The 27,433-nt window shown below is 38.3% G+C and overlaps 1 protein-coding gene across 1 annotated transcript in view; it reads left to right on the top strand.

Moving 5' to 3' along the window:
- lrriq1 (leucine-rich repeats and IQ motif containing 1) overlaps positions 1-27,433 on the top strand; it is a 77,670-nt gene that overhangs the window by 30,855 nt on the left and 19,382 nt on the right. Inside the window, exons 10-17 of the mRNA XM_059335375.1 lie at positions 4,498-4,905; positions 12,038-12,200; positions 13,921-14,046; positions 15,369-15,458; positions 17,031-17,164; positions 18,444-18,515; positions 18,605-18,693; positions 22,396-22,497. Of these exons, the coding sequence (XP_059191358.1) occupies positions 4,498-4,905; positions 12,038-12,200; positions 13,921-14,046; positions 15,369-15,458; positions 17,031-17,164; positions 18,444-18,515; positions 18,605-18,693; positions 22,396-22,497 (1,184 nt within the window). The remainder of the gene's footprint in view (positions 1-4,497; positions 4,906-12,037; positions 12,201-13,920; positions 14,047-15,368; positions 15,459-17,030; positions 17,165-18,443; positions 18,516-18,604; positions 18,694-22,395; positions 22,498-27,433) is intronic.

The following is a 27,433-nucleotide window of genomic DNA, read 5'->3' as shown; positions in this document are numbered from 1 at the left end:
TGGCACGGCTCCTCGTCTTGCTGGTCCTCAGGTGGATCTTCAGTCCTGGGCCTTTTTCCCATGGGAGGAGAGTTGTCAACGTCTTCAGCTCTGTCAGCTCTTTTAGCTTTGATCGGAGATTGATTGGAGAGCTCAAAGTTGAGCGCCAACTGGACACTGAGCTGAGTTGCCAGCTTGTCCACCTCCTCCTGGAAAAGGCTCTGATCTTTAATGGTGTTTAGTTGTAGAGTCCTGAAGTCCTCCTGCATCTTTGAATAGACCTGGTCTTGCTCTGCCTTCAGGTTCTGGATCAGAGTCTGGTCCGCTGACGCCCTCTCTGCATTAATCTTTAGTTGATGGTCTAGCTCGTTCTGAAGAGAGGTCGCCTGCTGTTTGACAGCAACCACATCAGCTTCGTACTTCAGGCTGAGCTGGTGCTGGGACTCCTTGGCCTTCTCTAGTTGTTCTTGGAGCAGCCGGTTCTTCTCCTTCTCTACTTGGAGTTCAGTGGTGAACTTTTCCTGCAGCAAAATATGAGCGACTCTCAGCTCCTCGTAATCTTTATGAAGCTCCTTCTTCTTCTTCTGCCTGGTGGTGTCCCTCACTTGTGTGGCAATTCTTGCAGTGCTCAAAGTTGCTGGATCGACGTACTTCTCAAGTCTTTCCAGGTCTTTCTTGTACTCTTTCCCCCTGTTGATGAACATTTCTTTAAGGGTCTTCTGACGAGCAAGTTCTTGCTTTGTTGCGTCTAATTCTTGGACGAGTTGAGCTGACCTGTTCCTTTCTTGGAAATGGCCAGCACTCTCTCTACCAAGAAGGTTCTTAAGATGTTGAACTTCTTGGCGAAGAGCATACAGCTCCGACATGTTGGGGTTTGGAGCCGGACGGTTGTTCTGCTGTCTAAAGGCTCTGTTTCCTCTGGGGTCTCTTGTTGGAGGCATTTTCTAACAATGTTGGATTGTTTGATCAATGATCTGCTTTGGTTTTCTAACAAAGTGTTCTCTTTCTCACAGTGTAAAAACTAGTTGAGTCAGGGATATGAGACCATCAGATCAACCGTGCAAGTATATATAAACTTCTGTGAAGTGAACGGATGATGTCATGATGACATCATCTAGCATTGCTTTGATCTTTAATTCTATTTTTCTATTGATCTTTGGAGCAGTTCCATGGTTCCATTGATGATGACATCACAGAACTAATTCTCTGATGTCCTAAAATAACTGATGATGTCATGATGACATGGTTCCATTCAAACATTTTTTTTATTTTCAATTTAAATAACTTTATTTGTATAAACAAAACATGTTGACAAAGAATCTTAAAGATGTATATACTCCTTAGCAGATAAATACAATACAATACAATATTTCTTCATAAGTATATTTTTAAATGTAAACACAAGCACTGCCCCGTTATGAATTTGATTGATAGTTGTAAGATAACTATAATCTACACACAGTAGGAACATTGTTTTCAATGGGTTTAGAACTACAAAATGCACCATTTTCATTTAGATGTCCAACTCCAGCCTGTTCTCTCACAGCTGCAATGCACCCGCCGCCATGTTGCTGACGTAGTAGTGATTGATGGTGAACCAGATTTAAAAAGGTGGATTTCCGCCTTCGTTTGGAGGAAGGGTCAAACAAACAGCAGACTTTCACCCAGGAGAGATTTTACAGCAGAAATCCACAGAAAATGCATTTTTTTTTACAACCATGGATCGTACGTGTGTGCTACTTTAAGAACGGGCCGATGTGAGCGAAAGTGAGCCGCAATACCTACATACGTGTCGTAATGTTTGTTACTGACACAACATATTCTGTCGGTTAGGTTGGAGATCTTTAGCCTGGCTAACACCAGACCAAATCTCATTGGAGATTAGGTCTGGACACCTTCAATGCTTTTCTCCGTAAAGGAGGTGTGGTTTACGATCCTCCGGAGCCGTTTATTGGGAGCTTAGAATGTCTATCAAAGCGTCTGTAGGTAGCTCTTAGCCAATTAGATCAGTTACACCAGATGACGTAGTAGAGCAACAGAGATGGATGTTTGTTGTGTGTGTGTCTGTGAGAGAGTGTTGTTTGCTGCGTTGCTTCTCCAGTTCTCGCTTTTTGCAAGATTATTTATTTTCTCGCTTTATTCCCCCTCATGTCATTCAGCCACACACATCCACTGATTTTATGGGCAACAAACAAGCTGCTGCGGGTCTCTCGGCGGCTCCGCTGTCCCCCGGCTGGTAGCCAGATCACCGGCGGTGCGGCGCTAATAGCCCCGCTACCGGTGATCTCGCTACCAGCCGGGGGACAGCGGAGCCGCCCAGAGACCTTTCGCCTTTCAACTTTCGCTCTTAACTATTTAAAACACCATCTACAGCTAAAGAAAGTTTCGCGTCTGCAGCAGCCATGTTGGATCCGGAAAGCTTCCAAGTGCCGAGTAGTACGCGTCATCGTCTCACCGTCCCTCCCCGCTCTGTGATTGGATCCGTAAAACAGGGCTAAGATTCCTTCCTAGTTTCCAGACCCCGCCGCAGTTCGAAATTAAATTCGAGCGCGCAAGGCAGTCTGGGTATACCCAGGCTAGGAGATCTTGTCAACTCAGTCAAATTCCAGATGAAACAATTGGAATAAAAAGCATGAATGTCAAATGTCAATATCAATTTACTCCTGTTACATTTTATTTATAAAATCTTTGAACTTCCCTGTCATGTCAAAGATTCCTCTGACGTGAAGGTCTGTGCTACATGATGAAAGAACTATGACGTTGATTCAATCAGTATGACTTTTCCTTGGTCATTATTACAGAGATATGACAGTTAAATAATATAGAGGATTTTCTATGTTGTAAACTTAGTCATATGCAGTGGTGGGATATAACTAAGTACATTTACTCAAGTTTTGTACTTAAGTACAATTTTGAGGTACTTGTACTTTACTTGAGTATTTCCATTTAATGTAACTTTATACTTCTACTCCACTACATTTATCTGCCGGTTTTAGTGATACCAAAGTGAACGATTTTTTTTTTTTACTAATCTGCTGAACTATTATTTTAAAAATAGGAGTAATTGAACAATAGTGACAGTAACAATACCAGTTTTTAGGATTGTAAGTTTAACCCATTAAACTACACTTTAAATCCAAGTTAAAGCTTGTAAAAAATATGTTTTTAGTCTGCTTTTAAAAGAAGACACTGTTGTACCAGACCGTAGTTCACTAGAGCAGGGATTCCCAAAGTTTGGTTGTTTGGTAATTTTTACATGTATTTTTGGTCAATTTGTGTCTATTTTGATAATTTTGTGTCTTTTTCGGTCATTTTTACATTTTTCACTTCATGTTTGAAGTCAATTTCAAAATGCTCTTCATCTTATAATGAAGCGTAGAAGTTATCTTCTTCCATTTTTCCAACCTGTGTTGCAAATTTGCTGCAATTTGTATTCAACGCAGCTCAAAATATTATAACATTTTCCCAACTTATGTGCTTTTTGCCTCTGATCCTGAGCCTGTCATCATCCTCTTTGCTCTGAAAAGTGGAAGCTTGTTCATAACTTTGTTGCATTATATTGAAACTGTGTTTCAGATGAATACAAGTAAGAGAGTGCATTGTTGTGATGGTGATTATTTAATTATATGTGTGTTCTGGTCATTTGAGCATGATTAAACATGCCGCCTTTAATATGGCTATAAAAAAGCTTATTGCATTTTGGTTTTACTGAAGGTGTGGGGGATTGGGGGTGCGTCAACACGGGTGGGACATAGAAGGGATGCGCGGCTAAAAAAGTTTGGGAACCGCTGCACAAGGGGCAGAGGTGCCAAATTTGGCCCGCAGTATAATTATATTTGGCCCGCAAGGAAATACCAAATGACAACCAGAGCTGGCCCGCCGGTGTTATACAGCGCAAATAATACTACAAATCCCAGAATGCTCTGCTGGTGTTTTGGCTTGAACACAGTAGATCAGTGTGTTGCAAACTGAGCAACAATTAAAGTTGTCTTTATGCACTTTTTCTTGCTAGTCCAAGGCTTGAGTGGTTGCACATTCATTGAAGGATATTATTATTAGTCATTTGGTTTATTATTGTTATTTTATTCTTACATTTATTTTTAGCCTGTTGAAAAAGATTACTGTTAAATTTAAATTTAAAGAAGGCCGCTTATAAAATAAAGGGACATACGATTTTTATTGGAATTTTATTTAAGAAATGAATGACATTGATGTGTTTTATTTGATATTCGATTTTGCATGTTTGCAATATTAAGTTATATCAAGCTTTGCTTGTTCCATTTCGTTTGAACTAGTTTCGGTCAGTTTTTTCCTTAAATATCAATGTTGGCCCGCAACTTTGTCCAAGTTTTACATTTTGGCCCACTGTGTATTTGAGTTTGACACCGCTGCACTAGAGGCACCATAACCTGATTTAGAATTTATTCTAGGTATTGTGAGAAACCCAGTTAGCACGCTGTTTAATCTGTGCTGTGGGACCAAACCTGAAATTGTGTGTTTTTGTGTGTATGTTCACAGTAAAGCCTCCTCTGCCCTGGATGCTGTAAAAACCTCCTGCCGACACTTCACCGAGGCTCTGCAGCTGGCCAAGGAGCAGAGATTTGCCCATGAATATGGTGACACCACCGTCTGCACTAACCCTACAGCTCAAACATCAGCTGAAGGAACACTGGACACGGACAGAGCAGATGCTGAGAACCATACTGAGCATGCAGAAATGGAGTTCACTAGAAACGTCCAGCCTGTTCTTACAGACAGGGACGAATGCAGCTACAGGACTGTTGAGGAGAAGTTAGCTGTGGAGACTCAACAGGACACATTTGACACTGTTGCAACAACTCCAAATACTCCAAATACTCCAAAAACGTCTTCCTCCAGTCTTAAAAAGTCACCTGTGTCCAACCATCAAGACCTGGTCATCCAAAAGTAAGTCACCAACATGTTCTGAGTCAATAGTGTCCACTTCTCTGCATCAAGGTTATAATAGTTTTGGATTTTTCATTAGTTTTAGTTTTAATTTTGTTGAGAATTTTTGTTTTCAAATTCAGTTAGTTTTAGTTAATTTTTAGAGTGAGCTGCTAGTTTTAGATTAGTTTGAAAATGCTTAGTTTTAGTTTAGTTTTTATTGGTTTTAGTGTTTTGTAATGGGGTATTTGTTGTTTGGGAGATTAAAAGAGGTCACAGTAAATTTTGCCTTTATTTCCTTTGTCTTATCCATCTTCATTACGGATGAAAAAAGTTGACTGAGACGAAAACAAAGGACATTTTCACTATAATTTTAGTTAGTTTTCTAACCACACAATACAGTTTCAGTTAATTATCATTATCATGTAACCTTTAACCCTTTAAACAAAGTCTGAAGTCTCAAAAAAGCATTTAAAGAAGTGAGGACCGGCCGAAATGTCCTCACTTTGCAAAAATGTTCTGACTCTGTTGGTTAAAAACGTGTTCCGGTCCTCACTATGTAGGAAGAACAAGAACACACACACACACACACACACACACACACACACACACACACACACACACACTCAGTTCATTCACCTTACCTCGGATGAACTGGTCCATAAAACATCAGCAAAATCTGGTATTCCATTATTGACTTTTTCATTTTTCTGTGCAGAAGTGGTTTAATTTGTCAAGAAATGAAGAATGAGGAAGTAAGCCATTTCATAACAGTATACTCCAAACTAAACTACTCTAAAAGTCAGAAATACTTCAAAATAAACACAATACTTACTCAGAATTAGGTTATTCTGCCTATGTGGTTTATTGATTATACGATTATTTTCTTATTTTATTGTGTGTTTGTGAAAAAATGCAGCAAACATGTCTGCCATTTTTTCAAGATGGCCGCTATTTCAGGAGAGAGGAATCATGTTGTGGGAGAGACAAAAAGTGGTTAAAAAAAACCTAAAAATGTTTAGAACTTGAAATGAACTTTCTTCTGTTGATTGTTGTTTTTAAGACATCATAATTCCAACCCTCCTCCTTTATCCGGGCTTGGGACCGGCGAAAGTGACCCAAAGGAGACACTCTGGCGGAGTTATTGGGATTTTTTTTTTTTTTGGGGTGGGGGGGGATTTTTTTTTTTTTTTTTTTTTTGGGTGGGGGGAGGGGGGGGGACTTTTTTTTTTTTTTTTGCTTGAGTTTTTTTTTCTTTTTTTTTCTCGAGTTTTTTTTTTTTTTTTTTTGATTTTTTTTTCCCGAGTTTTTTTTTTTTGCTTGAGTTTTTTTTTTTGGTTTTCTCGAGTTTTTTTTTTTTTTGCTTGAGTTTTTTTTTTTTCTCGAGTTTTTTTTTGCTTGAGTTTTTTTTTTTTGTGGTTTTCTTGAGTTTTTTGAGATCATCTGTAGTTATTGATGTTGTTGTTATTGTTGATGTTGTTCTTGGTGTTTTTTTAATGTGTTTGTCTGCTGTTAAACTTCAGACGTACGGGAGAAACCGGAGAACCCCGGAGAAAACCCAAAAGTTATGATGATCTGTTGTTATTGATGTTGTTCAGGATGTTGTTCAGGAAGTTTCACAGATGACAGTGTGACTTGGGTGGTGGGAGGGAGAGGAAAGTTAGTCCAGGTCCAGGTCCTTCAGGTTCCTGTTCCTCCTCCACTTGTCTTTTCTCCTCACCCCCAGACGGCAGACTCTTTTCAGGACCGGTGGACTGGGGAGGGACGCCTCCTGCTGGCACGGCTCCTCATCTTGCTGGTCCTCAGGTGGATCTTCAGTCCTGGGCCTTTTTCTCATGGGAGGAGAGTTGTCAACGTCTTCAGCTCTGTCAGCTCTTTTAGCTTTGATCGGAGATTGATTGGAGAGCTCAAAGTTGAGCGCCAACTGGACACTGAGCTGAGTTGCCAGCTTGTCCACCTCCTCCTGGAAAAGGCTCTGATCTTTAATGGTGTTTTGTTGTAGAGTCCTGAAGTCCTCCTGCATCTTTGAATAGACCTGGTCTTGCTCTGCCTTCAGGTTCTGGATCAGGGTCTGGTCCGCTGACGCCCTCTCTGCATTAATCTTTAGTTGATGGTCTAGCTCAGTCTGAAGGAAGGTCGCCTGCTGTTTGACAGCGACCACATCAGCTTCGTTCTTCAGGCTGAGCTGGTGCTGGGACTCCTTGGCCTTCTCTAGTTGTTCTTGGAGCAGCCGGTTCTTCTCCTTCTCTACTTGGAGTTCAGTGGTGAACTTTTCCTGCAGCAAAATATGAGCAACTCTCAGCTCCTCGTAATCTTTATGAAGCTCCTTCTTCTTCTTCTGCCTGGTGGTGTCCCTCACTTGTGTGGCAATTCTTGCAGTGCTCAAAGTTGCTGGATCGACGTACTTCTCGAGTCTTTCCAGGTCTTTCTTGTACTCTTTCCCCCTGTTGATGAACATTTCTTTAAGGGTCTTCTGACGAGCAAGTTCTTGCTTTGTTGCGTCTAATTCTTGGACGAGTTGAGCTGACCTGTTCCTTTCTTGGAAATGGCCAGCACTCTCTCTACCAAGAAGGTTCTTTAGATGTTGAACTTCTTGGCGAAGAGCACACAGCTCCGACATGTTGGGGTTCGGAGCCGGACGGTTGTTCTGCTGTCTAAAGGCTCTGTTTCCTCTGGGGTCTCTTATTGGAGGCATTTTCTAACGATGTTTGATTCGATGTTGTCTGAATCAATGATCTGCTTTGGTTTTCTAACAAAGTGTTCTCTTTCTCACAGTGTAAAAACTAGTTGAGTCAGGGATATAAGACCATCAGATCAACCGTGCAAGTATATATAAACTTCTGTGAAGTGAACTAATGATGTCATGATGACATCATCAAGCATTGCCTTGATCTTTAATTCTATTTTTCTATTGATCTTTGGAGCAGTTCCATGGTTCCATTGATGATGACATCACGGAACTAATTCTCAGATGTCCTAAAATAACTGATGATGTCATGATGACATGGTTCCATTCAAACATTTTTTTATTTTCAATTTAAATAACTTTATTTGTATAAACAAAACATGTTGACAAATAATCTTAAAGATGTATGTATTCCTTAGCAGATAAATACAATACAATACAATATTTCTTCAGAATTATATTTTTTAATGTAAACACAAGCACTGCCCCGTTATGAATTTGATTGATAGTTGTAAGATAACTATAATCTACACACAGTGGGAACATTGTCTTCAATGGGTTAAGAATTACAAAATGCACCATTTTCATGTTTGAAGTCAATTTCAAAATGCTCTTCATCTTATAATGAAGCGTAGAAGAAGTTATCTCCTTCCATTTTTCCAACCTGTGTTCACTCCACGCTCATTTAAATTTGCTGCAATTTTTGTTCAACGCAGCTCAAAATATTATAACATTTTCCCAACTTATGTGCTCTCTGCCTCTGATCCTGAGCCTGTCATCAGCCTCTTTGCTCTGAAAAGTGGAAGCTTGTTCATAACTTTGTTGCATTATATTGAAACTGTGTTTCAGATTAATACAAATAAGAGAGCGCATTGTTGTGACGGTGATTATTTAATCATATGTGTGTTCTGGTCATTTGAGCATGATTAAACATGCCGCCTTTAATATGGCTATAAAAAAGCTTATTGCATTTTGGTTTTATTGAAGGTGTGGGGGATTGGGGCCAGAAAGTTTGGGAACCGCTGCACTAGAGCAGAGGTGTCAAACTCTGGCCCACGGGCCAAATTTGGCCCGCAGTATAATTATATTTGGCCCGCAAGGAAATACCAAATGACAACCAGAGCTGGCCCGCCAGTATTATACAGCGCAAATAATACTACAAATCCCAGAATGCTCTGCTGGTGTTTTGGCTTGAACACAGTAGATCAGTGTGTTGCAAACTGAGCAACAATTAAAGTTGTCTTTATGCACTTTTTCTTGCTAGTCCAAGGCTTGAATGGCTGCACATTCATTGAAGGATATTATTATTAGTCATTTGGTTTATTATTGTTATTTTATTCTTACATTTATTTTTAGCCTGTTGAAAAAGATTACTGTTAAATTTAAAGAAGGCCGCTTATAAAATAAAGGGACATACGATTTTTATTGGAATTTTATTTAAGAAATGAATGCCATTGATGTGTTTTATTTGATATTCGATTTTGCATGTTTGCAATATTAAATATTATCAAGCTTTGCTTGTTCCATTTCGTTTGAACTTGTTTAGGTCAATTTTTTCAATAAATATCAATATTGGCCCGCAACTTTGTCCAAGTTTTAAATTTTGGCCCACTGTGTATTTGAGTTTGACACCGCTGCACTAGAGGCACCATAACCTGATTTAGAATTTATTCTAGGTATTGTGAGAAACCCAGTTAGCACGCTGTTTAATCTGTGCTGTGGGACCAAACCTGAAATTGTGTGTTTTTGTGTGTATGTTCACAGTAAAGCCTCCTCTTCCCTGGATGCTGTAAAAACCTCCTGCCGACACTTCACCGAGGCTCTGCAGCTGGCCAAGGAGCAGAGATTTGCCCATGAATATGGTGACACCACCGTCTGCACTAACCCTACAGCTCAAACATCAGCTGAAGGAACACTGGACACGGACAGAGCAGATGCTGAGAACCATACTGAGCATGCAGAAATGGAGTTCACTAGAAACGTCCAGCCTGTTCTTACAGACAGGGACGAATGCAGCTACAGGACTGTTGAGGAGAAGTTAGCTGTGGAGACTCAACAGGACACATTTGACACTGTTGCAACAACTCCAAATACTCCAAAAACGTCTTCCTCCAGTCTTAAAAAGTCACCTGTGTCCAACCATCAAGACCTGGTCATCCATAAGTAAGTCACCAACATGTTCTGAGCAACGTTATTATAGTTAACGAAAACTAACGAAATAACGAAAACTAGAATTGAAAACACATTTTCGTTCACTGAAATAAAAATAAAAACGAAAGTTTTTAAAAAACCATAACTAACTGAAACTGTATTTTGTGGTTACAAAACTAACTAAAACTAACTAAAATTATAGTGAAAATGTCCTTAGTTTTCATCTTTGTAAATTTTTTTCATACGTAACCCTTTTTGGTTGATATTAAATCTATTTCATCTATCTGGTTTTATGACTTAATAAACTTATTGGGGCTGAGATGGATCAGACAAAGGAAATAAAGGAAACATTATTTGTGACTTATTGAATCTGGCACCCAACAAATACCCCATTACAAAAAAATAACACTAAAACTAATAAAAACTAAACAAAAACGAAGCATTTTCCAAAAAATAAAACTAATCAAAACTAGCAAACTCACTCTAAAAACTAACAAAATTTGAAAACAAAAATTGACAACAAAAAATTGACAACGAAAACTAATGAAAAATCCAAAACTATTATAACTTTGGTTCTGAGTCAATAGTGTCCACTTCTCTGCATCAAGGTTATAATAGTTTGGGATTTTTCATTAGTTTTAGTTTTAATTTTGTTGTGAATTTTTGTTTTCAAATTCAGTTAGTTTTAGTTAATTTTTAGAGTGAGCTGCTAGTTTTAGTTTAGTTTTTTTTCGTTTTAGTGTTAGTTTTTTGTAATGGGCTATGTGTTCGGCACAAGATTCAATAAGGTCACAATAAATGTTGCCTTTATTTCCTTTGGTTTATCCATCTCAGCCCCAATAAGTTTATTAACTCTTACAGTTCCAGGTGAATTTTGGTTGGAGTGTAGACATCCCAGTCTCAATAAACATATTCACTAATGTGTCCCTGCATGTTCACTAACAAATCCTCTTAATAGAAACACTGGATTATGTATGAAAAAAGTTGACAAAGACGAAAACTGAGGACATTTTCACTATAATTTTAGTTCGTTTTAGTTAGTTTTGTAACCACAAAATACAGTTTCAGTTAGTTATCGGGTTGTTTTCAAAACTCGTTTTTTTTAAATTTCAGTTAACGAAAAATGTTTTTTCAATTCTAGTTTTCGTTATTTCGTTAGTTTTCGTTAACTATAATTTTTTTTTTTTTTCATTTCATTTTTCATTTTTATTAATTCTTCTTTTCGAACCGAAAAAAAATAAACAACATAAACTAAAACAGCGTAGGCTAGATGCATACATATTCATACACATACTCACATAGACACCATTAAACAGATGTACATAAACATATAAACATTTACACACATACAGTATATAAAGCCCTATATATATACATGCATCTGCCCCGTTTAAGTAATAAGATAGAAATAAAAACCAGTTAACTTAATATTCAATACGCATTTCCTTCTTTCATTTTGGTTCAAAAAAAAAGTGAGTAGGCTGAAGTATAAAATACTTCTCTAGGCCTCTCCCCTGGTACTCAACACTTCAAAAATAAGAAATTGTATCTCTATATGTAGCCACTTAATGTCAAATAAATATGTATTATTGTTTTTATTATTATTATTATTATCATTATTTATTTACTTATTTTCTTATTAGTCAACCATAGTATATCAAACAACTTAGATCTGAGAATTTCTATTACTCCCGCAAAGAAAACAAACAAACAAAAAAACAACAACAAACAAATCAAAACACTGAAGGCAGTTACAAGAACGTCCTCATCCAGCTTGCGAGCTGTACTTTTTTAGCATATCATTTTTCATAAGCCTTTTTAACTTAACAATTGTTGTGCATGATTTCATTTCATAATAACCTTGCTCTGCAACTATTCCACGCAACACCAAGCTGCAAATTCTTTCAAGCTACACAAGTACCACACACTGCTGCCTTACAGTAAAACAAACACCCTCTTCTTTTTTTTATATATATATATTTCTTTTTATAGCAGTTCAACATTTTATTAGTTTCTGCTGCAGAGCATTTGTCATCATTGGAGCCTCCTCTGTGTGATTTACAACAGTTGAACATCTTATTCATTTTAACACGCAGCTTCATCATTAACATCGCACTATCTTTGGGAGGACGATAGATCTTTGATATGAGGGGTGGCTCTGGACAGGCTGCAACTCCCCACAGTCCTGCTCTCCAGATGTCTGCCCAGAAATAAATTTGATGTTTTGAAAGACAAAGGTGCTATGACATCATGTATATCCCTCACTTTGTGTATGTGTGTGTGTATTTGTCTCTATGTGTGTCCTTTTTGGAGCAGCACAGCAGCAGTGGTGATTCAGCAGCTGTGGAGGAAATATAGACAGAAATGTGGGAACATCAGCAGCCTTTCCACAGCTGAGAGGAGAGGGGGAGGAGAGCCAAAAGCTTTCTATATTAACGGGAGCGTTGTTGGCAAGGATTACGCAGCAACTGTCATCCAGGTAAAGATGGCGGAATTTTGTCGTTTTTACCCCCGAAGCTTAAATGATATTTAGTTTCCGTCTGAAACATTCTCAGCTGAACTAGTTCCCCTCTGGTGCTGTTTTAAAAGGACACTGTTTTGTTCAGGAAATGAAGCACTTCCTCATGTGTAGAATGACAGCTACGTCAGAAAATAACCATCCGGTCATAGTAGATCAGGGGTCTCAAACTCGCGGCCCGCGGGCCAATTGTGGCCCTTGTGACGATATTTTGTGGCCCCCACCTTGATATGAAAGTTTAATGTGAGTTTTATATGAATGGCACTTTACCGTGATGTGTGTGGAAGGTCCCTTTAATTACTTTTTTTGGTAATTTTGTGTCTTTTATGGGTCATTTTGTGTCTTTTTTTTTTAATTATTTTGTGTCTTTTTTTTTGTAATTCTGTGTCTTTTTTTGGTAATTTTTTGGTCATACTGTCTGTATAATTAAGGACGTCACTACAACAGCTTAACTTTTCCAGTAATGTGGCTGTAGACAGAAGATACTTCCACACAGTGGGTAGCTGAAAAAATTTACATTTTCACCCCTGAACATCCATCTTCAGACCTCATACGTGCTATGGAGGCTTATTCGGCTAATCCTCCACATATAGGTTAGAGCCATGGGTCTCAAACTTGCGGCCCGCGGGCCCCCACCTTGATATGAAAGTTTAATGGGAGTTTTATATGAATGGCACTTTACCGTGTTGTGTGTGGAAGGTCCCTTTTATTACTTTTTTTGGTAATTTTGTGTCTTTTTTGGGTCATTTTGTGTCTTTAAAAAAAAAAAATTGTTTCTTTTTTGGTCATTCTGTCTTTTTTTGGTAATTTTGTGTCTTTTTTGGTCATTCTGTGTCTTTTTTGGTAATTTTGTGTCTTTTTGGGTAATTTTGTGTCTTTTTTGTCATTTTGTTTCTTTTTTAAGTATTTTTTTTCTGTCATTTGTGTGTTTTTTGGTAATTTTGTCTTTTTTGTGTCATTTTGTGTCTTTTTTAATAATTTTGTGTCTTTTTTGGTAATTCTGTGTATTTTTTTTGTCATTTTGTGTCTTTTTTTTGTCATTTTGTCTATTTTTTGGTAATTCTGTGTCTTTTTTTGGTAATTCTGTTTCTTTTTTGATCATTTTGTGTCTTTTTTTCAAATTTTGTGTCTTTTTTCAAGTAATTTTGTGTCTTTTTTGGTCATTTTGTGTCTTTTTTTAAGTTATTTTGTGTCTTTTTTTGATACTGCCTCCAGCGGCCCCCAGGTAATTTGAGTTTGAGACCCCTGCTTTAAGCTGCTGTTCTGAAAAACATGCTACTCAACACTTCTCCAAAATCCCTTCTCAATACAAAAAGTGTTTGATGAGTCCTTTAGGGCTCTCTGAGGGAGAAGGTGGGGGCGGTGGAGCGCTACAGAGTGATTAATCAGATTCCAAAGAAATGCGGTAGTAAGAGTTGTAGGATTCCTGCTCGGCTCAACTTGAAGTGAAGTGTGCCCCCCGCAGCCCGTTGGGAATTGGAGGATTTAGAGGCACACTGGAGCTCCATTTGTCTCGGAGCAGCCCGGAGTCACGCAGAGTTCAGACAGCAGAACGCTCAGCAATTAAAAGAGAGGTTAACATGTTTTATCTCTCTAATGGGATAACACACAATATTTACGTTTGTCTCGTGATTCATGGAGGGTTTTCTACCATTTCTTCTTCTTCTCCGGGTACCTCCAGGCGTTGTGGAGGGGCTTCGCTCTGAGGAGGAGGCTCGCATCTGCTCTGGCTGCCGTCACGTGCTCCGACAGCGGAGAGGACGACACCTTTGAGGAGGTAGACGTGGATGAATTTGTCTTTGATGAGGTATGCACACAAGCTCATGTGCTCCCTGTGTTCTTGGTTCACTCATTTTTCACCCCACGCCCTCTCAGACACACAAACCTGCAGAGAGGACCATACAACAATCCAGACATATACATATGTATGGATACATATATACATATATATACATATCCACACGATACAGTTTCAGTTAATTATCATTATCATGTAACCTTTAACCCTTAAAACAAAGTCTGAAATCTCAAAAAAGCCTTTAAAGAAGTGAGGACCGGCCGAAATGTCCTCACTTTGCAAAAATGTCCTCACTCTGTTAGTTAAAAACGTGTTGTGGTCCTCACTATGTAGGAAGTACAAGAACACACACACACACACACACACACACACACACACTCCTGTCATATAGCCCGTAACGTTTTCTGACTCATTCATATGTCACAATTTTTAAATATTTTTAAGTTACAATGATTCTTCTGTCATATTGTGATGTGTATGTTTTTAAAAAAACATGTATTTGGTTTAAATGTCAGTTATAAAATATGCATCTTTTTGCAAACCGGGGGAAAAGTTCCAGGGAAGTTCCCTCCAGCTGTTCCGTGACAGCCCCCCCACACACACACACACAGACACACAATCCTGCACACATGCAAATCTGCAAAGATGCATACATACACATAAACATGCTCACCTGCACAAAATCGGTTCATGTGCAATGAAATCTAAAGAAATGCAAATTTGGATGCACGCACAAAAAGAGACAAACAAACAAAGAGACACAATGCACAGACACTAACCTGCACATGCACTGATATACCAACACACATGTAACACATTTTAAACACAATTTTAACCTGTTTTGGACACTCTTACCCTTATACAGTCATGGAAAAAAAATTGAAACCATTGTTTTCTTCAATTTCTTGTTCATTTTAATGCCTGTTACAACTAAAGGTACATTTGTTTGGACAAATATAATGAAAATAATAAAAAAAAGCTCATAAGAGTTTCATTTAAGAGTTGATATCTAGACTTTTTCCATGGTTTTCTTGATAATAACCAACATCATTATCAAGAAAACCATTGAAAATGGCCAGATATCAGCTCATAATTAAACTCTTATGAGCTAGTTTTGTTGTTATCATTATATTTGTCCGAACAAATGTACCTTTAGTTGTACCAGGCTTTCAAACGAACAAGAAATTAGAGAAAAATATTGTAGACACTATGATATTATATACTGTAAGCAGTGTTTGTTTGGTTGAAAAGACACCTTCTTTGTTGTGTGTCACCTTTTGCTGCCTTTAAATATATTTATATCTATATATATACTTTTATTTTTCAAAAAGGCAACAATAGAGAAACCCTGGACTTTGTCGTTTTCTGAGGACTCCCCTCCCAGACGTTACACTGCGTCACAGCTACTGCCGTCCCTGAAGGTAAGGAACCTGTCCTGGGACGTTCTCTAATATTTATAAAACCTGGTGGGCTAATATTATAGTGCATTTTGGGAATTACCAGCCCCCGTGTGATGTCATTGAAAGAGTTATTTTGTTGCCCTGTCTCTTTCTCATCTTGGTTATCGGCCCCTCCAGGATTTGTCTCACTCTCCCTGATTGTTCTTTAAATTTACTCTCTTGAAAAACAACATTATTTCCTGGAGGGCTGAAGGTTGCTCCGCACCAGCAGATGTCATTTTTCACGCCGGCGGTCTGTCGTGCTGTTTTTTTCCCCTTCATTTACCTCTCGTTGGATCTTTTCTTTGGAGCGTGCTCAGCGCTGTACATCATGGTGGCCGGTTTAGGGGCAGCTGATGCGCTGCAGCTGCCGTCGTGGCCTCAATGTGTTGACACTGAGGTACACATCAAAGGCGGGGATGAACAATTTAGCGCTTCCACAAAGAGAAAATGGAATCTGGAGAGTAATTAAGCTTTTATTATGACTTACATATGAGCATTCTTTGAGTGTGAAAACTGTGTCAGCCAAATTCAACTAAAAAAAACAAAACATTCACTTCAACTTCAAGTGCTTCAACTTTATTTTTCTATTTCGAGCAGGGGTCTCAAACACAAATTACCTGGGGGCCGCTGGAGGCAGGATCAAAATGACCAAGAAAAGAAACAAAAATACTAAAAAAGACACAAAATGACCAATAAATACACAAAATTACGAAAAAAAGACACAAAATGAACAAAAAAAGACACAAAATGACAGAAAAAAAACTAAATTACAAAAAAAAGACACAAAAAAACAAAAAAGACACAAAATTACTAAAAAAAAGACACAAAATGACAGAAAAAACTAAATTACTTAAAAAAGACACAAAATTACTAAAAAAAGACATAAAATTTCAAAAAAGACACAAAATTACAAAAAAGACACAAAATGACCAAAAAAATACATAAAAATTACAAAAAAAGACACAAAATCAACAAAAACAGACACAAAATTACTAGAAAATACACAAAATCACCCAAAAAATACACAAAATTACCAAAAAAAAGACAAAATTATTAGAAAAAGACAAAAATACCAAAAAAAAAGACACAGAATAATTCTTTTTCAAAAAGACACAAAATTACAAAAAAAAGGACACAAAATGACATTACATAACATTTCCACTTCTTCCAGTAACAACAACACAGCAGATAATAAATGCTCCGGTAGCAGCTGCCTTTCTTTTTGTTATCGTCGTCATAGTCGTTCATACCAAGGTGGGGGCCACAAAATATCATCACGAGGGCCGCAATTGGCCCACGGCCCGCGAGTTTGAGACCCATGATTTAGAGCGTCAGCCACCAGAGGATTAAGTTTCTACTCTGGGAAAAGTTTCTTTAGTTAAAATGGAAAATCTAAAAGTAAATAATTTCTCCAGTCAACGAGAGACCACTCTGAGGCCAATATAAAGATTGGCTGCTGTTTCTGTACTTTTGTCTAAAGTTAAAGCAAGCTATTAAAAATCTAACAGAGCTGTAAATGATTACTGACACTGATTCATGCATGTGTTTCAGCCTCCTGTGCACCTTCCTGAACCCTCACAGTTCATTCTCCCACCGCCGCTCGTCAGGAGGACCAAGCAGGCATGGCTGCCTGAAGAACAGGTGAACTCTGCTGGAGCCAGAGTTTCCCCAGAGAACTCCAACAGGTAGAACAACACAAAGACTAATTACTGAGTGTCACTGACAGCAGGGCCGGCACTAGCCCATCTGGTGCCCTAGGCGAGATCCATTCGTGTTGAACAGCTCCGCTTGCTGTTTCACGGAGGGTGGAACTCCCGTTTTTGTTTGCCCATGGTGCCAACCAGGCTATATAATACAACTGTCTGTCTATATAATTATTAACTTACAAGTAAATTTGCAAAGAAGCACAGCTGGAGACCGCTAATAAAGTTAGAGACAAGAGAGACGATGAAAGTGCAAAGCCCGCGAAAAATGTGCTTAACTGTCTTAAGCAAGCGTTGCTTTATTTCAACCTAGCTAGCAAGCTAATACAAATGAAACGTCTTCACACAAAAAGACTTCTTCTCCTCCTCCTCTTTTCTTCTCTTTTGATACTGTGAACCAGAGAGCTTTGATGGCCGTTTCATCTTGCACAATATACCAAAACATAACGTGTCTGTCACTTGACGTGACCTCTGTGACAGCGGTCTAACCGTCTAAAGGGGGGCAAGGCAATGACCACACGTCACGTGACTCAGCACCACAACTGAGAAAATGTCATAATTTATCTGTTTCTTTATTTTGCTAATATTTGTTATTTTCAAGACAGAACACGAAGCGAGGGCGACAATGGGCATCGAAAAGTATCATTGTTTTTTTTTTTTTTATCCCTCGAGGGTGAGTGGTGGCGCCCCTCCAGCAGATGGCGCTCTAGGCGACCGCCTATTTTTTTTCCACAAAAGTAAAATAATTTCTGCTATTTTGTAACATTCATGTGTGAATATTCTTAAGAAAGTTTATTATAATCGTGTTATTATCATTATACCAGCGACACACATTGGTCTTAGATGACAATATCGTTTATTGCAGTGATGTTGACATCACAATACTGCTGTGTGTTTTTCTACTGTTTACAGACTTGGATTCAAAGTCAAATTAAGTTGGTGAACATACTGTAGGTGTTAGCCATGCGTCCGAACTGGTCCCCTCATATTATCCCTTTTAGTATACTGTACCCGGATTATTCTGACATTCTTACAACACGGACAATTTAACATTCTATATGTTTTCAATCTGAGAGAGAAGAGAGGAGGAGACTGTTCTTATACTTTAAATTCAAGAAGACGCTTTCTGTGCTTTATGTTTTCAGTTGTTGCCATTATTATGTGATGGTTTTTAAAATCTAAGTGGTAAAATTCTAAAATATGAATCTGTAAATTTGTGCATGTCACGTTGTTAAGGGCAACAATCTCTTTATGATTTCAGAAGCAAATCTCCTGCTTCGACGCCGGTGCTCAGAGGTCTCGCTGAAAGATCAGAAAAGATTCTGGAAGAATGGTAAATCATATTCTTATCATGTCATTGTGTCTCCTGTTTGTGTGTTTTGCTTTTTAATTGAATGGGATTGCTGTCCTCGTTGTCTCCAGGGGCTTCACCGACAGCCACACGGCTCTTCAAATGCTCAAGAGAGCTCAGAACATGAAACCAGCAAAGCAGCAGCAGAAAAGACGTAGAGGTGAGTTTGTGCACAGTAGAACCTACATTTATTTGCCAGTTTAATGGGACACCTTGCTAAAACCAAACACAGTTTATTACAAAAAAATCTGCAATAAATTCTACCTCAATTAAGTTTGAGATGTTTAATTTTTACTGAAGGTGCATTTTTCTGGTGCTTGTGTATAATACTTTAGGTTTAAACAGAGTCATTTCATATATTATTAGCAAACTGCTATAGGAAATAAATCAGAAACTTTCATGTTCCTTATTCCTTAACTCTCTGGAGTCTCCAAAAGCACCAAATCCAGACTTGTTGACTCCATCCAGACTAGAAAACAAAGCAGCGTGGAGCCCTACTGTAAATTTACTTCTAAAGTTCTGGCTGTAAACTCCATGAGGCCAGTTTCAGTTTGATGATGATATACCAAGTAAAACTGGAGACAAGCTCAAATATATTTAGTATAAAATGATAGAACTGGATGTGACCCTCTTATATGTTATATGTTTTGAAATTTGAAAAAATATTCAAAATCACATTTTATGTTGGACTAAAGGACTAAAAAAAGACTCAAAATTACCAAAAAAAGACACAAAATGACTAAAAAAACCCTCAAAATGACTAAAAAAAGAGACAAAAAAAACCACAAAATGACTAAAAAAAGACACAAAATGACCAAAAGAGGCACAAAAAGCCACAAAATGAATAAAAAACGACAAAAAATGACTTAAAGAAAGACACAAAATGATGAAAAACAGACACAAAATTACCAAAAAAGACAAAATGATCAAAAAACCCCACAAAATGACCAAAAAAAAGACACAAAATGACCAAAAAAGACACAAAGTGGGAAGACAGAATGACCAAAAAAAACACAGAAGACACAAAATGACCAAAAGAGGCACAAAAAGCCACAAAACGACTAAAAAACTACACAAAATGACTAAAAAAGACACAAAATGACTAAAAACAGACACAAAATTACCAAAAAAAGATACAAAATGATAAAAAAAAAACACAAAATGACCAAAAAAAGACACAAAATGACCAAAAAAGACACAAAGTGAGAAGACAGAATGACCAAAAAAACCAAGAAGACACAAAATGACAAAGAAAAGACACAAAAAGACACAAAATTACTAAAAAAAACGACACAAAAGACTAAAAAAAGACACAAAATGACTTACAAAGACAAGAAAAGACATCAAAAGGATTCAAAAATGGACAAAATCGCCTAAAATACAAAGCTTCCTTTGTTCAGCCATCCTTCTGCACCTGAACTAATGTGTCTTCCTGCCTACTCATTCCTAATCTTTTAACACCAAATATCCATCACTATATGGAACGAACTGCTGCCAGGACATAAATCCATTTTCTAAAATGGAAAAAAAAAAATCCACACTCATTTTTGCCTGTTTTCATTTTTGTCTTTGTTCCTTTAACCGTGCTGCAGCAGCAGCGAAACCTTTCCACCCCGTGTATGCTAACGAGCCGTAACAGACAGCAGAAGCCAGGACCTGTCGCCTCTTATTGGGCCTTATTTGAGAGGCTGCAGAGGAAATACCGATTGCCAAGAAACCTCTTGACAAGTCATCCCGTGATGACTTTCATTCAGGTTCATTGTGGTGGTTGAGTGCGGCTGCAGTGAAAGGTGACCTCACCTCCGCTCTGCACCGAGAACTAGTCGTCCTGCCACGTCTATCATGCCACGGTCGTGTAGAGGAGAGCTGCTCTTTGATCACAATTGTAAATGCATGATTCCAATAGCAGGGCTCTTGTCATGTTGCTCCAACGACACACAGGTCAATGTCTGCACTAACTCCTAATGGCATCTGCCTCAGTGGAACCAGAGCGCTGCTCTAAGATTTTCCGAATGTTAGGTCCTGGTTTTCTGCTTCTGGTTTTGGGCCAGCCTTGTCCTTCTTTGACCCTAAAAAATTAAAACAAAGTTTGATGATGATATACCAAGTAAAACTGGAGACAAGCTTAAATATATTTAGTATAAAATGATAGAACTGGATGGAACCCTCTGATATGTTAGATTTGCAACCTTTGTTCACATTTGAAACATTTAAAATTCTTTATTGAGCATGATAGTGTTTTGAAATTTAAAAAAAGTTTCAAAATCACATTGTATGTTTGACCAAAGGACTAAAAAAACACAAAATGACAAAAAAAAGACACAAAATGACCAAAAAAAGACACAAAATGACAAAAAAGACACAAAATGACCAAAAAAGACACAAATTGAACAAAAAAAGACACAAATGACCAAAAAAAGACACAATAATGACCAAAAAAATACTAAAAAAGACACAAAATGACCAAAAAAATACTAAAAAAGACACAAAAAATGACCAAAAAAAGACTAAAAAAGACACAAAATGACCAAAAAAGACACACAATTGCAAAAAAAACACAAAATGACCAAAAAAAGACACAAAATGACTAAAAAAGACACAAAATGATCAAAAAAGACACAAAATGACCAAAAAAGACACAAAGTGAGAAGACAGAATGACCAAAAAAACACAGAAGATGCAAAATGACAAAAAAAATAGCAGGGCTCTTGTCATGTTGCTCCAACGACACACAGGTCAATGTCTGCACTAACTCCTAATGGCATCTGCCTCAGTGGAACCAGAGCTGCTCTAAGATTTTCCGAATGTTAGGTCCTGGTTTTGTGCTTCTGGTTTTAGGCCAGCCTTGTCCTTCTTTGACCCTAAAAAATGAAAACAAAGCAGCGTGGAGCCCTACTGTAAATTTACCTCTAAAGTTCTGGCTGTAAACTCCATGAGGCCAGTTTCAGTTTGATGATGATATACCAAGTAAAACTGGAGACAAGCTCAAATAGATTTAGTATAAAATGATAGAACTGGATGGAACCCTCTTATATGTTAGATTTGACACCTTTGTTCACATTTGCAACATTTACAATTCTTTATAGAGCATGATAGTGTTTTGAAATTTAAAAAAAGATTCAAAATCACAATATATGTTTGACCAAAGGACTAAAAAAAGAGACAAAATGACCAAAAAAAGAGACAAAATGACTAAAAAAGACACAAAATGACTAAAAAAAGACACAAAATGACAAAAAAAGACACAAATTGAACAAAAAAAGACACAAATGACCAAAAAAGACACAAATTGAACAAAAAAAAGACACAAATGACCAAAAAAAGACACAAAATGACCAAAAAAGACACAAAATTACTAAAAAAGACACAAAATGATTAAAAAAACACAAAATGACTAAAAAGACACAAATGACCAAAAAAAAAAGACGCAAAATGACAAAAAAAGACACAAAATGACCAAAAAAGACACAAATTGAACAAAAAAAGACACAAATGACCAAAAAAAGACACAAAATGACCAAAAAAGACACAAAATGACCAAAAAAAGACACAAAATGACCAAAAAAGACACAAAATGACCAAAAAAAGACACAAAGTGAGAAGACAGAATGACCAAAAAAACACAGAAGACACAAAATGACAAAAAATAGCAGGGCTCTTGTCATGTTGGTCAATGTCTCAGGTCAATGTCTGCACTAACTCCTAATGGCATCTGCCTCAGTGGAACCTATTTTATACAGTCTATGAGTGGAACCAGAGCGCTGCTCTAAAATTTTCCCAATGTAGGTTCATGTTTTTTGCTTCTGATTTCAGGCCAGCCTTGTCCTTCTTTGACCCTCTTCTCTCTCTCTTACTCCCCCAGATCCCTCCGTCCGTCTTGCCTTGTTCAGAAAGTGCAGTTACCCGCTGGGTCCAGTGGAGGCACCAAACAGGCCGGTACAACACAACAGGAATAACATACAAGGTAGGATTTGAGACTTGTAAATATTGTGTGTTTTTTTCTTTTGTTTTTTTTGGTCTGATATGAACATCTGAACAGAATGAAACTTCAGAAGATGGGAGAGTTAAACTTAACCCATTTAGGCCTGAAACGCCTGGATAAAATGCCTGTAAAACCTCTGGGCGATTTTAAAATAACTTGCTTTTTTCCTGGGAATTCAACAGTGTCAATGCCTATTGAATAATAGATTTTTCAGCCTCTGTAGCAGGTAGAAAATGAAATTCAAAAAGTATTTGAGAGCTTATAGACACTCCCACATGTATTCTGATGCATTTCATTGGCCAAGAGACCGAAAATAGGTGGAAAAAACTACAAATACTACAAAACGACGTATCTGCTTTCGCGGCTTTAATGGTAGAATAACGCAACAGCGCCCCCGGTTTTAATGGTAGAAATGCGTGGCCGGGTCAGAGCGGAGCCACCGAAAGACCCGCAGCAGCTTGTCTATTGTCACACACACACACCCGGTAGACTGTGAGCTGAAACTAGAGAGCAGCCAGAGTCAGAACATGCTGCAGAAAAACGCTGCAGAAGCAGAATTGAGCATTTTAGCCCCAAAGTAGAGATGGGCTAGTCTGGCTATGTAAACATCAATTTCTGTCGCTCTACATACGTCATCTGGTATAACTGATATGATTGGCTAAGAGCTACCTACAGACGCTTATGATAGACATTCGTAGCGCCCAATAAACGGCTCTGGAGGATTGTAAACCACGCCTCCTCTACGGAGAAATGAATAGGTGTTCTCCAGACTATATCTCATTTGTGATATAGTCTGACATTAGCCATGCTAGCACAAAACATCAAAAAATGGCCTAAGTTTGCAGAGTTATTTCAACAACTTCCCGACATGATATCCTGACACACATGGTACCTTTAGGTTCCTAGATCTTCTAGTTACATATGATACCACTATCTCCAGTATTTTCCTAAAATTGAGCCCGTCTCTGGAACGCTGAAAACGGCGGGCCGCCAGAACGCTAATTATCCATACTTGCAGTTATGAATCAAATTCGCGATACTATGCTATATCGATTATTTCCCCCACCTCTAGTAAGTAAAGTACATTACGCACTGTAAAAAAGAATCTGTTTAATTTACAGTAAAGTACCAGCAGCTGTGGTTGCCAGAACTTCACCGTAAAAAATACAGTGAGTTGGTTTTCTACTGAATAATCCCGTTATTTTTAGGGTAAATGTGTCTTTGTGACATTGTGGTATTTCTCCATTAATTTTACATGAAAATGTTATATTACTACAGCAAAACGGTGTGTTTCCTACAGTTTATGACTTTAAAAGTTTGTGATATAGTCTGGCGTTAGCCAGGCTACTAATTTCCAGGTTGGCCTTCAAAAATAAGTCATTTTATTTCCTCTCTATTAGTGGTTTTGCATAGCCAAACAGGTTTTTAACTTATCACAGATGACATACTTTGTTCCTTAAAACTTTATTGTTACTGTTATAAATAGTAAAACGATCTTCAAAGAGTGTGCTGGCTGTGGTGTGAAGTAGTCCGATAGTCCTGGAAGAGGCAGACTTCTCTCTTCTGCGTCTCTCCTGCTGTGGCCTCCTGCCCTGCCCTGAGGTGGAGAGATGATTTGGCATTGTGACGTCCACAGCCAGACTTAAAAGGGAGGGAAGAGCTGGAGGGAAGGCATGAGGGAGGACAGGGGAGGGGGGGGGGCTGCTTTTATCATGCCTGTCTCCATCTTTCCTCTGCACCCCAACATCACCCCCACCCAGCGGGGTCAAGGCCTCACATCCAGAGAGCACCACGCTCGCGGTCATCCAGCAGTCACGGGGACGCTGAAACAACAAGCGTTTGCCAACAGCCAGTGAAGTGACTGGTCCAAGTCCAATGCTGCCATAAGCATGAAATACCCCGTAAATTAGCTGTGGAGAAATCCAGCATGTTTGCTTGTCATTTCATGTTAAAGGGAATAAATCCTACCTTCAACTTTGGGATGTTTTTCATTCCACTTTATCTTTCTGGGCGGATCGCTTTAGTAATTTGTTTGTAGAATCGTTGTGAAGGAGTTGCCTCATTTCCCTTTAAAACTGATTCATTGCCGAAGCAGCCAAAGATCGAGCAGCAACGTAATTCAAATTTAAAAAGACACAAAATGACCCCCCAAAAAACTAAATTACTTAAAAAAGACACAAAATGACCAAAAAAAAGACACAAAATTTAAAAAAAAGACACAAAATGACTGAAAAAACACAAAGTTGCTTAAAAAAGACACAAAATGACCAAAAAAAGACAAAATCACAAAAAAAGACACAAAATGACCCCAAAAAAGACACAAATTACTTACAAAAGACACAAAATGACCAAAAAAGACACAAAATTACAAAAAAAGAGACACAAAATGACTGAAAAAACACTAAATTACTTAAAAAAGACACAAAATTACAAAAAAAAAAGACACAAAATGACTGAAAAAACACTAAATTACTTAAAAAAGACACAAAATGACAAAAAAGACACAAAATGAGAGAAATGAAATACCCTGTAAATAAGCTGTGGAGAAATCCAGCATGTTTGCTTGTCATTTCATGTTAAAGGGAAAAAATCCTACCTTCAACTTTGGGATGTTTTTCATTCCACTTTATCTTTCTGGGCGGATCGCTTTAGTAATTTGTTTGTAGAATCGTTGTGAAGGAGTCGCCTCATTTCCCTTTAAAACTGATTCATTGCCGAAGCAGCCAAAGATCAAGCAGCAACATAATTCACATGTTTTTAAAGGATTCTTATATAAAATCCTTTAGAATTTCTGACAGCAGCAAGTGATTTGCCAAACAGTGACTGACAAGCTCCACTTGAGCATTTTGGAAGTGGTGGCAGTTGTTTTTCCCCACTAATAACTTTTTGTCGGATAATATATTTGTAACGTGAAAAACTGAGTTTGAGTTTGACAGCATCATTATGTTATCAAGTGTCTATTATGAACTGCAGGTGCTTTACTTTCCAACTCTGTGATTACTGACGCTGAAGTTGTTTCCGAGCACAGTGTAGCTGTGGATAAGCTCTCAGCCAACTGGCAGTCGAGGCTCGCTTCCATCCAAATGACCTATTACGTTACAACAATATTTCCAGTTCTGTTTCTTTCCAATATCCTTATCTCTCCTCTCCACCCTTGTCTCAATAATTCATCAAACGGGACTGGTGTCTTCGAGTGAACAGCTACATCAGCTGATAAAGTAACAGGGGTCACTGGTTAGAACAGGGGTCTCAAACTCAAATTACCTGGGGGCCGCTGGAGGCAGTATCAAAATGACCAAAGAAAGACACAAAATTACTAAAAAAAGAACATAAAATGACAGAATTTTTTTTAAATGACTTTAAAAAGACAGAAAATTACCAAAAAAAAGACACAAAATTACTAAAAAAGGACACAAAATGACAGAAAAAACTAAATTTCTTAAAAAATACACAAAATCACCAAAAAAAGACACAAAATTACAAAAAAAGACACGAAATGACACAAAAAAGACACAAAATGACCCAAAAAAAGACACAAAATTACTAAAAAAGACACAAAATTGTTAGAAAAAGACACAAAATTACCAAAAAAAGACACAAAATTACAAAAAAAGACACAAAATAACAAAAAAAAAGACACAAAATTACCAAAAACGACACAAAATGACATTACATAACATTTCCACTTCTTCCGGTAACAACAACATGCACTTATCTAGCACTTATTGATGCACTAATTATTATTGCACTATACCTTGATTGTTTGCTTTACTCTTCCTGTAAGTCGCTTTGGATAAAAGCGTCTGCTAAATGACTAAATGTAAATGTAAACATGGCAGATTATAATAAACGCTCCGGTAGCAGCTGCCTTTCTTTTTGTTAACGTCGTCATAGAAACAAGTGAAACAAAGCTCCAGCTGGAGCAATAAAGGGACCTTCCACACACAACATGGTAAAGAGACATTCATATAAAACTCACATTAAACTTTCATAGCAAGGTGGGGGCCACAAAATATCATCACCAAGGCCGCAATTGACCCGCGGGCCGCGAGTTTGAGACCCCTGGGTTAGAACATCACCCTTCCCTTTTCCGCTTAATGTCCCCAGTCTTTTACAATAATTCAACTGAGAAGAATCCTGTAAAATGCGAAACTCGAACCAGTTCGGTTCTGGTGGAGACGACTCCTGCTGCCTTTTTACAGGCTGACCGTGAAGCGGCGGCGGTGCCAGCAGAAGGTGGCGTGTCTCTGTAAACGGGCCCGAGCCAGCCTCAACTCCCGCTCCCCTGGTCCTGACCTTGTGGGAGGCACCCCCTCCTCCGGATCCATCCCCAGTGCCCGGGGACTAGCCAGCCCAGCCCGGCCCAGCCAGCGCTCCCCGGCAGGGGCTAACGTTTCAGGCTTGGAGTCAAGCCCCTTCTGGAGGTGATTAGCCCCAAACCCATGACAGATTCTTTCCAAGATATCCGACGCGGCGTGTTTATTTTATCCGGGCTCTTTGTGTGGATGTGCTGGACATGAGTAACCCACTTGAAATGGGTATCAGCTTACATACCCGGAGTGGGAGATAGAGAGGGAGAGAATGGAGCAGAGCCACAAAACATTTTCTTTTACAGGCAAAAAATAGAGAAATACACTGTCCTTTTTTCTTTTTTTTTCTTCCCTTGTATCATCAAGTGTCTGAGTGCTGCAGATGTTGAAGATGTTGTATGCCCCCAAGCGTTTTTTCCTTGTTTCTCCACTTACTTTCCACCAACGCCTTCCACAGAAACCCCCCCAGGCACGCTCACCCGTTCCAACCTCCTTCTTCCATCCAAACTGCGATCCAACCTCACCAAACATCCGTCCCTATGTCAGAGGGACACAAGGGTATATATTTTTATTTCAGCCTGGAACCCCTACCTCCTGAGCACTTAACT

Source organism: Centropristis striata, chromosome 6 (genome assembly GCF_030273125.1).
Source record: "Centropristis striata isolate RG_2023a ecotype Rhode Island chromosome 6, C.striata_1.0, whole genome shotgun sequence".
Taxonomy (NCBI): domain Eukaryota; kingdom Metazoa; phylum Chordata; class Actinopteri; order Perciformes; family Serranidae; genus Centropristis; species Centropristis striata.
Note: the sequence above shows the minus strand (reverse complement) of the source record. Positions and strands in the feature narration are given on the sequence as shown.